Source organism: Mytilus californianus, unplaced genomic scaffold (assembly GCF_021869535.1).
Source record: "Mytilus californianus isolate M0D057914Y unplaced genomic scaffold, xbMytCali1.0.p SCAF_9, whole genome shotgun sequence".
Lineage (NCBI taxonomy): Eukaryota > Metazoa > Mollusca > Bivalvia > Mytilida > Mytilidae > Mytilus > Mytilus californianus.
Genome location: NW_026262745.1, coordinates 21,517,795 through 21,532,584, shown reverse-complemented (window position 1 = coordinate 21,532,584; position 14,790 = coordinate 21,517,795). Strand labels below are relative to the sequence as shown.

The 14,790-nt window shown below is 30.4% G+C and overlaps 2 protein-coding genes across 5 annotated transcripts in view; both read right to left on the bottom strand.

Moving 5' to 3' along the window:
* Nucleotides 1–12,360, bottom strand: part of LOC127714158 (uncharacterized) — a 36,672-nt gene extending 24,312 nt beyond the window's left edge. For all 4 annotated transcript variants that reach the window (XM_052220175.1, XM_052220178.1, XM_052220177.1 and 1 more), the window contains exons 1-2: nucleotides 12,319–12,360; nucleotides 10,891–10,953 (exon numbers count right to left, since the gene is read on the bottom strand). In XM_052220175.1, the coding sequence (XP_052076135.1) occupies nucleotides 10,891–10,953; nucleotides 12,319–12,325 (70 nt within the window). In that variant the 5' untranslated portion in view covers nucleotides 12,326–12,360. The remainder of the gene's footprint in view (nucleotides 1–10,890; nucleotides 10,954–12,318) is intronic.
* Nucleotides 12,361–12,457: 97 nt separating this feature from the next.
* Nucleotides 12,458–14,790, bottom strand: part of LOC127715812 (synaptogenesis protein syg-2-like) — an 83,746-nt gene continuing 81,413 nt past the window's right edge. Inside the window, exons 3-5 of the mRNA XM_052221949.1 lie at nucleotides 13,248–13,604; nucleotides 12,653–12,771; nucleotides 12,458–12,484 (exon numbers count right to left, since the gene is read on the bottom strand). Of these exons, the coding sequence (XP_052077909.1) occupies nucleotides 12,458–12,484; nucleotides 12,653–12,771; nucleotides 13,248–13,604 (503 nt within the window). The remainder of the gene's footprint in view (nucleotides 12,485–12,652; nucleotides 12,772–13,247; nucleotides 13,605–14,790) is intronic.

Genomic DNA, 14,790 nt, shown 5'->3' with positions numbered 1-14,790 from the left:
TTTGACATAAATACAGGATGTGTGGTCATCAACATTTGCTGACAAAAGTGTGTAAATACCTACAAACTCAAGAGTATTCATTCTAAAAATATGGTTAAATGTATGTTAAGATTATTAAAGACTGCTTTGATAATCTTTTGTATTGAGGGTATATCGGCTGCAAGTGTGAGCGATACCGTTTCTTAACATACGACTGTGTAAGAGAATTTTTGAAAACCAACACTATGTTTATGACATTAGACGATAACTATAATCGGGTAAACTATAACTGCTATTAAAGGTCACAGCGACAGTACAACCAAAATGATACAGATAAAAAATAAAATGACTAAACATTACTTCCCATGCATAAGATCTTCCAGTTATTTTAAAAAACATCACTCAATGCACCAACTATAAAAAATTAAAACCACGGAAAAACGAAAAACACAAATGCATAGAAAAAAACAAGACTACAAGATAGTACAGTTCGCGTAATAAAATGAAATAGTTGAGCAATAAAAATATTACGAATAAAATTCACTTTGGAAAGTCCAAAACAAAGATAAACCATGAAACAAAATGAAAAGTACAAATCTATTCAAAGCAATTCATGTGTATCATTTTATAAAACATAGTTTCATTCATTTCAAACATGACTCAAGCTAATTGAATATTCTTCTGTAGAAAGTAAAAATTAGACCAGATTGTCATAATACAGAATCTTTAGCATATAAAAAGTTCGAACTCATCAGTGATACCAGGCGCGTTTCGTCAACGCAAATTCAGTAGTGATGCTCAAATTAAAACAGTTAGACGGCCAAAATTAAAAGTTAGGTAAAGACTATTGATCACTAAAATTTCGAAAAAACTATGCCAAATACGACTAATTAGATATAAGAAGATGTGGTATGAGTGCCAATGAGACAACTCTCCATCCAAGTAACAATTTATAAAAGTGAATCATTATAGGTTAAGGTACGGCCTTCAACACGGAGCATTGGCTCAAAGCTGTTTATGTCTAGGCATTGAGAAACCTAAATATTTTGAATAATGAAATACTGATAAACAGTAAATGTACATAATATGACGTATTAATGATATTTCATGTCAACACAGACGTGCTGACTTATGAGCTAGTGCTACGAACAGGGACGTAACATTTAACAGTCCTGGCATCGAACAAGTGGTAAACACTCATCAGAGATACCAGGCTAATAATTTGGAATGTCATACGCCCGTTTCGTCTGCACAAGACTCCTCGGTGGTGCTCTAATAAAAAAGTTGAAATGCCATAATTTTGAGAGGGCATTACCAGTCTTTCTTTTTATAGAGCATTGAAAACTTAAATTTTTGCAAAATACGGATAAGGCTTTTTATGCCTAGGGGTAGAATCACCTTATTATTTTGAATGATTCAACATTTGTAAACAGTGAATTTATAGAAAATGACATATCATTGATATATTATGTTAACACAAAATTGCCGAAGAAGAGATTTAAATGTACAATGAACAAAACGTTGTCTGGAAAAACTTTAGAATTTCAAAACTGGATCCCAATCTATCCGTAAATGTCAATCTTAGTTAAGTCATTGACACAATAAAACAAATAAATTTTTAATCCGGACTTTTATGAATATAGGCAACAGTACTTTGTTTTCTAAGTTCATATCTCGTACACCGATTAAGCAGACAAACTAAGTTACAAACAGAAATTATAGATTAAACCCTACAATCCTTGTCAATATCAAGAAAAAGAGCTAAATATGAAGCAGACCTTCATTTTTGGTAGTATCCTTATGATGTATTAGATTTATTTGATTCAAACACGTACCGAAATGTTGGTTATTGAGTGACAGGACATATTCAAAATAAAAAAAATGTAAATTCGTGTATTTTGGAAGATGTTTTGTATGCATTCTGCTCCATATGAGTACAACATTATCCGTTAACGTTAGATGTGGCCATAATCATCATTGGGATATATAGTTTAAAAGATGTGTCCGATGACCCCGCTTGCCAACCAACATGGCCGACTGGGCTAAACATAGAACAAAGGAGTAAAATGCGAGTTTTGTCAATAATCTTGAAAACCGCTTTGTACACAGAAAACCTGATGAGGCAAAATGGTTTAGAATGTTGAGATGTATCAACTGTTATTTACATTAAAACTGTCCGACGACTAATTAAAGGAGTTACATGACGAATTTTACCATGTTTTTTTTTAATTTTGTCACTCATCTTGAAAAGAAAATTTTAATGGAGAGAGACAACATTTTTGAGCAGTAAAACTGATCAGTAAGACACGATGTACAAATATATTGAATATATGAAATCGTCAATTAAAGCCTTATAGGAGTTATAGCTCTTAAATGTCGATTTTTTTTTGTACCAATATTTAGTGTTATAGACTATTATTTTGAATCTTTAATCAATACAGAGAATTTTAAAGAAGCAAAAATTATTAGAAAGACAATATCTCTAAATAGGGCACTATAGATGAAATTGTCAGTTGTCTTCTTAGTGTAAACAATATTTATAAGGAAATTAATTACAACTTAGACAATATAAATTCACATTGTGGCAAACAGAATTCAACAAGTGCTTATATCAATCTTAGTTGTCTTCTTAATGGAGTTTTGTGTTTGGGCGGACACTAGAAAGATAGGGTGAAACTGTTACGAAAATTACCAGCTATACAACATCAACACAAAAGAGATTGAGGTCATGAAATATGTTTTAGTCTACAATTTTGGAGAGAGCCCATTGAAGATGCACAAACACCTACGGGAACAACACATTGTCTTTAGAGCCTCTAGTTGTAAACACAGCTCCGTTTAATGATACGGTGTATTCGAGTTTTCTCTTAAGCATGGGTTAAAGTAGTGTAAACCGTAGAAAAGTTAAAAGTTTTCCTATCACTACAAAATTGTAAATTTTTTCAATTTTTATTGTGGGTCTTCTTTCACTGTATAGAGAAGAATGATGAGACCTTTAGAAAGATGTTTAGTCAAACAGCTTGACGACCCAGACATATATCGTTCTTTATAAGGATTCTTGTCATACATCCAGAATAAAGACAGGTGTTTTTCATCGACTTTTTTATATTAATACCAAAGGTGAGAAGGAAGGATTTGTGATTTTCTAAAACCTCCTTTTTCGTGAATGATTCTCAGTTTTACTGTGAATTCAGAGTCCTTTGCTTAGACATTTCAATTTATGATTTTGCATGTAAAAGGCTTTATCTGCCGGAACAACAACACATTTTGTCCTAAAAATATGTGTTTGAGGACCATAAACAAGAACAATCGGATGGAAGGTTTGGATTTACATCTTTGAAGGTAAAGATCTCTAATACATTCTTTTGGTTCCAATTTTTAAATACAATAAGTTTTAGCAATGACAGATGTAGTTTTATCTTTGAAATAATTAGGTATAATTTTCTGTACAGATTTTTGGTGAAAAATACCGCTAATAGTTATAGCATCGACATCCTTATTGACGAATTTAAAAAAAAACTACGTTTTCCTTATCTATTGAAGTAGTTGATACGGGTTTGAATAGCTTGTGGTGAGCAAAGTCCATAGTTATTACAACCATTCTGTACTTAGCAGAATTTGAACTAATAAGGGAAGTATTTTTTGCTTTTTGACTATAAACACGTTGTGAACTGTGGTTGGTGTATAATTTCCATGTCTATGAATTCTCTTGCGTCGAACAAAAGTATTAAATAATTATAATTTATTGTTATCACATAGGATATACCTAGGACCAAATAGAATACCCACACCATCAATTTTATTGTTGCATCCGTAAATTCCTAATTCTCCGTTTCAAAAATCTTCTAGTATGAAAGCAATATAGTGAACTCAATGTGGGGTTATTTGTTAAATAATATATTTTCTCTATAATCCAGACTTTCAAAGAAACAATGAAATTGTGAGACTGGTTAAAAATTTAATAGAGAAATTTATTGTTATTATGATCATTAACATTAAACCAATGATCTTTCATTCTTACGTTAAGTCTGTGTTGTGTTTCAAAGTCATAGATTAGCCCACAATGCTCTCGTCATTTTTTTTCTCTTATATGATCTCAAGGACTTACGATCAGAAAATATCTCTCGTTGATTTTTCCTTAACATTTTGACACTTGTTCAATTTAGATTTGTCTAATCAAAATATGCAACGAAAAATATACCTTCATGACTTAATCTTCGAGGTATTTCAGTTTCAAATTTGCATTTTTCATGTAAAAACACAAATTTTCATTCAATAATTTTTCGAAAAATAACACTATTTTAATAAAATGCTCCGCTGGGCGCATCTTGATACGACCGCAGAAGTCGAACCCTGAACAGTTAGGGCAAGTATGAACACTACATTCAAGCTTGATACAGCTCTGAATTTGGATTGTGATTAAATATTTGACACATCATAGATTTCTTACACAGAATAAATGTGGTCAAAGAATTGAAAAATTTGAAATTGGACTTACGTATTTTGGTCCAATATCCAAAATCTAAATACACGGTTAGATTCAGCATATCATAGAACCCCAAGAATCAAATGTTTAATTAAATCAAACAAAATTTAATTTTGAATCCATTGGAGCTCAATGTGGATCAATTTGATAACAGGTCCTGAAAATCCAAAATCTAAATTCAAGGTTAGATTCAGCATATCAAAGAACCCCATATATTCAATTTTTGGACCCTGATTTGGACAGATTCAGCATATCAAAGTACACCAAGAATTTAATCAACTAATTTATTAATTGACAATATGAGCTAAGTTTTTAAAGGGGTTTGCTTCACCCATAAAACAAAAATATATATATAGCATTCTAAAAAGTAATTTATACAGAATAACAAACAAACCTATCACGAAAAAAAATGAAAAAAACAATTTCCAAAATATCATTACCCATTAATTCAGTCCTACAGTTTTTCTTAAGAAATCGCATCAAAATGATGATGAATTTAAAATCAGCTTATCAGCCAGACCACTTAGAAAACACAAAATTTTCAAATAGATTTGTCACTCCAATTATAAGTGTGTTATTTGATGAATACCACATGTTATGTTTTCTTGATAATAGGTGGTAATTGTGCATGAATGAATCAATAGTAAATACACAACACTTATCAATATTCATAAATGACTCCAAACAATGTAATCAAAGCCTTAAAGGCTGTTAAAGCAATTGCAGCCTAGTTAATGTTTTTGTGACTTTCATTTTTCATCCACATGTAAAAGAATTAAACCCGACAGGAGGCTGATCTAGTGAGAAGTAAGGATGTTATTATCCACCTGGCTTCATTATCTTTATTGCTTTTATTTTGATTTTGATTATATCATAATTGGTTTAAATTTAACCATGCAGTTGATGATTTCAATTTTCGTGACGCGAGTGTTCTACCGAACTAAAGTTTTTTTATAATAAGAATCATTCATTCATACATAACGTTTAAACATTTGAAGATTGGACCGGCTTCTGAAATTTTCACGAAATGCACGTTAGTGTCGTTTAACCTGTTAACTGGCTCACATTTACCCCTTTCATTACTAATGACATAATCGCGTAAAAAAAATTAACGCAATGGATTTTAAAATAAAGAAATTTTCAGTTAAAAGTTTCAAGAAGCCATCATCAATACGCTCGACGGTTTTCTGCATGGTCAATGCTAGTAAGATCTATTTTAAACCATCCAATGAAAACACGCTGATCACCTATTACATAAAACTAGAAACATGACGAAACATTATAAAAGTAAATAAAAATATTATTTGGGTTTAACATACGACAAACAGAAACACTCTTTCAGTTAAATATTTTTGATTTTTAAAACTTCAGAATATAAAACACAAAACTTTTTATTTCCCTAGAATTACTGGTAATCAGTTTCAATTGCCTAGACATTATGACATTTGAAACTGTCTCGAGAAGTAACCTTAATCAGTTGATCATTATATCATTTGTTTACATAGTGGAGTCTATCAGTATCAATCAGCAATTAAGGAAGCCCTTAATAAATGACAGGCTCCGTTATTTCATGCAAGTATTAAAAACATGGTAAGTGTAATCAGAACATGTAAACGGTGCAACTTTTAAAACAAATAACGTGAGATTAGATTACATTAATATAACGTGCGTATAGTGATTTTACGATAATTTTATGAATGAACGATAACTTTATGAATGAACAAGAGCGATTTGACCTCTTTCAAAAAGAAACACGAATTAAACAAGATGTGTACAAGAGAATTAAGTAGAATTTTCAATATTAAATCAACAACTGACATGATTCGATATTTTGTTGAAACATCTCAAGAATGAATTGCAGGTATAAAAATGCACTTTTCTCTCGGACTTCTACGTTCTATGATAGTCAAACGGTTGTCCCCTTAAATACAAAAATACATACCGTATAGCGGGTTATTTTCGCGGGTGTAAAATTTCGCGATTTAGGGGCAACAAAGTATACGAAACATTTTGGCGGCTTTTATTTTGGCGGATTCTTTAATCCCAATTAAATATTTTGGCGGATACTGAAATGGTTCTAGTTAAAAAGTTGTAAAAATTGACAAATAAGAGTCTATTGTTATGGTTAAATGATTGTTTTTCCTGCATAATTTTTTTTATTTATTATATTTTGATACAGTTAACCAATAGAATACCGGTACATAGATTTTTCACAGGTGTATAAACTTCTTTTAAATGTTACGAAATTGACCGGACCTTTGATGTACTAATTAGATTATAAAATCATCATGAGTGACTTGCAGCTCTTATATAATTTGACACTAATTAATAAGGATAAGATACCTGACATCGTACCTTACACTCTTATATTATTATTTATTTTATTATGTAACCAATAAACTAATTAACACCTGATAGCCAGTAAACAATGGCCATTGGCATTTATGTTGTTTAATTTATCAAAAACCGTGATTGATCCGTCGAACGGGGAAAACATAGATAGTTTACAAAACGCTTTTACTTAGAAAGTATCGAACGATGCATAAATTTTCACGGAATTTATTTTCGCGATTTCTCCTAACCCGCCATTTCTCCTAACCCGCCAAAATAAGCGAAAATAAACACCCCTCGAAAATAACCCGTTATACGGTATGTTGAAACTTCACAAACCCACTGTTGTTTTTCAACTGTTTCAATAAATGTATTTCAGTAAAAAACATACATAGGATTTTTAGAATGACAGAAGAGGAATCTGCTCAAAAACTTTGGCTTGATCTTGGTCACAAAGATGGATATACGCCATAGCACTAAAGCAATTGCTTTAAAAACTACCTGACTACAGCTTTTGTCATAGATGGAGATTTCACTTTATGAAAAACTAAGAAAGAAAGTAGAGAAGTAATTATTTTCAGGCTTATTAATTGTATTCTTTTACAAACAGGTTGTTTATATAACACTGAAATCTTAATCATGGAATTTATAATCTGGACATTGTGATTCAAATAGGGTGGGAGGTGGCTGGTTCATAAGTCAAGACAAAATAAGATTGGTATTTGCTGCTTCTCTGCTAAGCACGAAGCAATAACGAGTAACTGCAAAGACTGGTCAGCTCTGAATTAGAATGTTGTTTCTAATATGACTAAATAATAAAATAACAATTAAATTTGTCCTGAAATATTAATAAGGGATGTGTGCGTGTGGAGTGGGAGGGGATTCTGCTAGAGTCTTGGTGAAATGTTTTAAAAGAATAAATTGTAAATCCTGATATTTATGGCTTTTTTATTCATTTGTAAAATTTAAATGAAAATGTTATTTTAATTTTTCAACCCCCCTTGTTTTGTTCTTAAGTTTAGTAACTTGAATTGTGTGATACATGTAAGTGCAAAATAACTGAAAAGATGAACTTTGATGATGAAAATTGTCATACAGACGTGAAACATATATATGTTCAATTGTATAACTCTATCTTACTTTTAAAATGTTCTTATTTATTTAAACTAGTTGAAATGTTTATAACAAACTGTTACTTTCTGTTGATTTTTTTTCATCTCTAACAAAAAGTAATTAAATTCTTTTATGTATATTATGTGTATTATATATACACCTGAAATTGTATTTCATGTTTTGCACATGACCAGTTTTATCACAAAGGATGCAGAAATTATCACTGTAGCTAGTAACAGTTCTGAACCATCCTGTGTTATGTCAATTTTACTGATAAAATTACAAATATGACAAATTTTATTGAATGAATGTTGACAGCCACTTAAGTTTCATGTTGGTTTTATCTCAATAGTAGTTGTCTAAAACTTTTCAATTTGTGGGCTGTGTGTAGGTCTGAATATTTAGTAAATTACAAATGTAATTTTTTTTTTCTTTTTTTCTAAATAATAATAAAAATACATATAATAATAATTCCTTATCTAAAGAGGGTTACACAGTTAGCTGTAAAACTAATCTTCCCTGAGGCCCTCATGAAATACATTGAAATATATAAAACAAAGAAATACAAAATAATCAAAATGATTAGTTATGAGAATGTTAAAATAAACAAAATTTCAATTATCTTTATTGTTCCTGTCCTGGAGTGGTAATAGCAGAATTTGGACATAATCTTCCTCCATATTAACAAGCTCAGTTTTTTGTTTTAAACATCTGTTTGTTAAGTAATATTATCTGTCCCTTTATCAGCATGAGATGACAAATTTACAGCTCTACTAAACCATTTTATAATCTAATAATGAACAGTAAATTTCAAACTATATGATGCTATATCTATTTTTAACAATGACTACTTATAATTTCTATCAATTGTGCAATACAGTTATGATTAAATATTTGATATAGCATAGTTTCTGACACAGAATGAAAGTGGTCTAAGTTCTTAGGTAATATGAAATGGGACATTTACCGATTATGGTCCAATATCCAAAATTTAAATACATGGTTGGAATCAGAGTATCAAAGAACCCCAAGAAATCAGTTTTTGACGATATCAAACAAAGTTTAATTTTGGACCCTTTGGACCTCAATGTGCACATGTGGACCAATTTGATAACGGAACCCAAAATCAAAGATCTTAATACGTGGTTAGAATCAGCATATCAAAGAAACCCATATATTCATTTTTTCTTGAAATCAAACAAAGTTTAATTTTGGACCTCGATTTGAACCAACTTGAAAACTTGATGCAAATCAAAGAACATCAATAATTCATTTTTTATGAAACCAAACAAAGTTTAATTTTGGACACCAATTTAGACCATCTAGAATACTGTGCCCAAAAAAACAAAAATCTAAATACACTGTTAGATTGCACACTTCAAGGAACACCAATAATCCATTTTTTTTTTAAATCAAACAAAGTTTGATTTTTGACCCTTTGGACCTTAATGTGGACCAGTTTGAAAAACAGACCTAAAATCAAAAATCTAAAATACGGTTAGATTTGGCACATCAAAGAACACCAATAATTTGAATTTTGATGAAATCAGACAAAGTTAAAATTTGGACCCCAATTTGGACAATATTTGAAAACCGGGCCAAAAATCAAAAATCTAAAACACTGATTGGGCAAATCAAAGAACATCAATAATTCATTTTTTATGAAACCAAACAAAGTTTAATTTTGGACACCAATTTAGACCATCTAGAATACTGTGCCCAAAAACAAAAATCTAAATACACGCTTAGATTCGGCATATCAAAGAACCCCAAGACTTCATTTTTTTTTAAAATCAAAGTTCAATTTTGGACCCTTTGGACATTAATGTGGACCAATTTGAAGACAAGCCTCAAAATGAAAAAAATCTAAATACACAATTAGATTCAGCATATGAAAGAACATCAATAATTTATTTGTTGAAGAAATCAAACAAAAAGTTTGATTTTGGACCCTTTGGATCTTGATATGAATCATTTCAAAAACAGACCCTAAATCCAAATTCTAAATACTCAATTAGATTCAGCATATTAAAGAACCCTAAGAATTCAAGACTTTTGAATTAAACCCCATTGAAATTGCCAAAGAAATAAGCAATTTGTACAAAGCATTACAAAAGTATTGTTTTTGGCCCCTTTTAACTAAACCGTTAGGGTCATGACCCCTTAAATCAACCCCAAACTTTGTTTTATGGTATAACACCTTGTGGCACAATTAAATAGCAATAAATAGACTTATACTCAAGTTATTGTCCAAAAACCAGAAAATCCTAGTTTGTTGGCCCCTTTTCGGCCCCTTAAAATTAAACAGTTTGGACCATGACCCCCAAAATCAATCCCAACTTTCCTTTGGGAAATCATTGTCCTGAAACATGAAAAATGCTTATTTTTTACCCCTTTTTGCCCCCTAATTACTAAACAACTCCGTTGATTTTTTTCTTGCAATTTTGAAATAACGTTTTTGAAGTAGTTCATGGTCGATTTTACAAAAGAAATAAATGCAGATCCATGTGCTCTTTTTTTAACTAAAAATGAAAAACCCGGTTTTCAAATGCTGCTGATCCACTTTATCTCATTGGCGCTAAATTACGTCGCACTGATTTCTTAATGCAACATGGTAGTGCAACTATTCTCGCCGTACATCCGCTATACGAATTACTGTCATATGCGAATTAATTGATATGGAAAAATAGACAGTCTCCCTTGAAATAAATGTCCCCGCAGTAGATGTTCTGTGCATAGATATCCAAAATGTTCGTTTTCTGTTCTACATTCTTTCAAATTCACGTAACCGATTTAATGATGTAATTTTCCACGAAGTTTGGATTCAGAAACAACGCGTTAAATTTTAATGCATTATTATTTGCGACTACTCCTGATTTGTATACCCTTGAAAAAAGAGACTCAACTCTTATCAACAGAGAAAAAAACCCAACAAATCCTGGCTAAGTAGCTGTTTTAGTGAAACTGCTGTTTATACTTACAGTATGTGACATCTGCTACACCCTCTGTAATACTACCCTGTCGTTTGTAGTTTATATCATTATCTACAGTAAAATAAAACTCCAATAACAAAACACCAATTAAATTCGATTTATATGTATATGATTTCATGTCTTGTAAATATGTAGTGTCTTATGGGGTTATGAATGTTAAACAGAAAAAAAAACACTTTAAATAAGAATTACGTTTTCTTAAGTTAATCCTGTTCAATAAAAATAATTAGACAACACTAACAAAGTAACAAAAAGGATAATTATTTTTTTTAAGTCGGTGATCTTTAGAGTTTTCGTATTAATCAAACAAAAAATTGTTTTGCAATTAATATCAATTTTTGTTAAAAAAAATCTATAACTAATCTTTGTCGTCTATAGACGACTACATATTGGTTAACTCTAAAATTGGTTTGCTATTCTCGTCTAAGATTTATAGTTTTCATCATCACACGTTTAATTCTAAAATCAAAATCAGATAAAATTATATTTTGTTTTCCAGTTTGTACGTTTCATTTGAAATAGTGGATATATCAGATCGTTTATTAATTTTGTATCATTTTTAGAAAATCGGGAAGAGCGCTTTGGACACATCAAATTAATAAAGTTTTTATTTTCATTTTAGTAACGGTGACTGCAATGGTTTAAGTTTAATTGAATTATCAGCAATACTTCTTAAAGGCAAACACATATGTATTATTTTATCAAAGTTTGAAAGCAATGTGTATTAGTTATTATTTTTCCTATTGTAAGTTGTATTTCCTTAATTATGTTTAATATTTCTTTTATACAAACGACTATGTTGGTTTGAATACAAAGTTTCCGTACTATCAAAAGATTTCCTTATCAATTGATAAAGGCACAATTTGATCCCATTTGCTTCATAGAAGACACTATTTTGACTAATGAGATTTGACCCTGCCGTATGCGGCATACCCCCATTTACATTTTGTTAAAATATATTTTAGGTTAAGCTCGGTTCACTTTCTTATTCGTAAATTCTTCTTTCGTTATTTCATTTTCTATGTTTGTTTTTGTACTGTTGTTTGTTTGTCTTTTTCTTTTTAGCCATGGCGTTGTCAGTTTATTTTCGACTTGTGAGTTGGAATGTTCCTTTGGTATCCATCGCCTCTCTTTCACCTTTACAAGCTTTATTTTCACTTTCACTTATTTTTTTATATTCATTAATGCTTTATTTACATGCAGCAACTCTTTATATTTTTTTATTGCATGGCAAGATTTGTTCAATGACCTACATGTAAACAATATAAATTGAAAACTTACAATCACTTCAGGACGTATTAGCATCCTAATATTACTTTGTACATACTTATACAAAAGTATGGTCATATTGATTGTTTTTTCACACATTTATGTTTTCGTTTGTAGATTTTGTTCGATTTTTTCTTATATAGTTACCGCTCATAGCATATGTCTTCTGTCTTGATCTGCAATAACTGCAATGAGCTAGAAAAATTGGAAGAAAATAGTTTATCAATAGTTCTGTTTGATTGTCTGCAATAGTTCTATTGTGACTTCGAATCATATACAACAATTGTTAAATAGCACGTTCGATATGGACTTTCTGAAGTAATTGTACCTCATGTCCTTTTTCAGTCATTGAAATGAAAGGTAAAGTTTATCAGGTTTGCTTCTCATATTTGTATTATACTATAATATTGTTATATCTGATTTAATGCTATGATTTTATGATATTTACATTGTTTATTTTTCAATTTTTTTTAAAACTTACATTTTTTTTCCAAACAATAAACAAAGCGATCACAACCGCAGCTATGAACAAAACACCTAATATCACTGCAGGACCTCCGTAAAATAAGCCTTTATCTCCATTATCATTGGTTCGATAATCTGTTAAATACAAATCAGAAATTATGTTTCTAAAATCAATATGTACAATGAAAGAAAATTCATCGTATACCTCCAAATCATAAACATGGAAGAGGAGAAAAACACTGCAGTCTTTAATAGTTTCTGTTTTATTTTTATTCACAACTGTTGTACACTAGAACATGATATAGGTCCAGACAAATGTAAAGACACCTGTTTATTGGGGAAGACTGGTTGTTAGTTTCTGGATTAACTTTGGTTCTTTGTGTCCTTGTATTGTTGTTTCATTGACCAGTACAACAAATCTTTTTTTTGATATAGCATATTAAATTGTTTCATAAATACTTTGAGTGGAATTTCCTGTGCATTTAACCATGTTTTATCATTAAATTAATCGTCGGTTTCTATGTACTATATCATTTTGTCACGTTTATACTAAAAATAAAAACTTTTATTCCTACAGTCAAATGTAAGATATGAAATAAAAACGAACATACCTTGAGATTTAGGGATGTCATGAAGGAAAAAGGTGAATAGTTCGATCCCAAATTCATTTTGAATTTGTACGGTATAGTTTGTTAAATCATTCAGAGTAATTTCATTTATGTGAAGTATTCCAATGTATCCATCTACATGGATCTTCTTATCATGGAAGGAATCAATAATAACTGCTGCTGTCTCAGTCATTGTGTATCTTTCTGAAGCTTGAAGGTTAAAATTACGATTGTCTTCATATTTCAACCAAGTTAGATTAAGTGGTGGAGGCCAGCTCGTAAATTTTACAACAAGTGATCCTACACTTCCAAGTTTGCAAAACTGTTCCGAAATATTATAAATGGATAATTGTGGCCGCCCTGAAAGAAATCGATCAATATCAAATTCCACATGATAAGGTTGTATATGTTTATGTTGAAAAAAATAAGTCACTCTTTGATCTGTTAGTTACCTAGGAAACAGGTAATTTTGATTTGTTCCGTTCTAGGTCAGTCATATGAATATATGAATTTATGAGCATTTGTAGAAAATAACTGACAGAGAACTTTTTATATATAAGGCTTCAACATACCCTTAAAAACCATTTAAACCTATAGAAATACAGCATTGCTAAAAATCTGAGACATTGTTGGAAACTAATGCATATCAAAATTGGTGCAAAATGTACAGTTAAAATAAGGACATCGATCACTTCTGTAAGAAATTAAGTAAGAGTTCAGTTTGATAACGATCATTTGTATATTTAAAAAAAAAGATTATTTTCCAAAAAGATATAGTCTATACATCAGTTTTTGTTAAATGTTTATCGAATGGTAATTTGTCAGGTCTTCAAGAACTTTTTCCATGATGGTTTTATTATTGATTTTTTGACATTTTTGCAATAACTGTAAGAATTTGAAGCATTAATGCAAACATTTTTAAAAACAGCTCCAATTATAAATATTGATATGTGCCACTCATGACTAATAAACATCTGAATGATGATGATTGATAAATGAATAACCCCTTTTTATATTTTCGAAATCAAGGGCCCAAAAAAGCGTCTTTACATATCATCTCTGTTTGGTTGATGGCAACATGTATAGAAATGGTTGCTTTTTGATTGCGAAGTCTTATCTACTTGACTGTGTATTTAAAGAAAGCACATACAATTTCTATTTTGTCATAATTTGTTTTCAAATTGCCAACAACCTTGACAACCTTACTCAAAATATGTCATGTTTGATAAGAAATCCGTTTTCTAGAAATTATTGCATCTTTTAAAATCTGATAAATGATGTCAAACTGCTTCTTTGTACTTCATAAATTGCACTCATTTATAAATTTCAATACGCTTAAATGATTCGTAGAAATTCAACTTTATCCATCAACAAACAATGTAATATTCTGATTATTTCTGTCTTTATATATTAAAATCCAGAACAAGCACCAGAACTGATAACAAGAACTTGCACAACATAGAATGCAAAGTATAATACTCTATTCATTATTCGACATTGACGACAAATGTTATGTTCAGAAGAAAAATTAGAGAATCGTCAAACT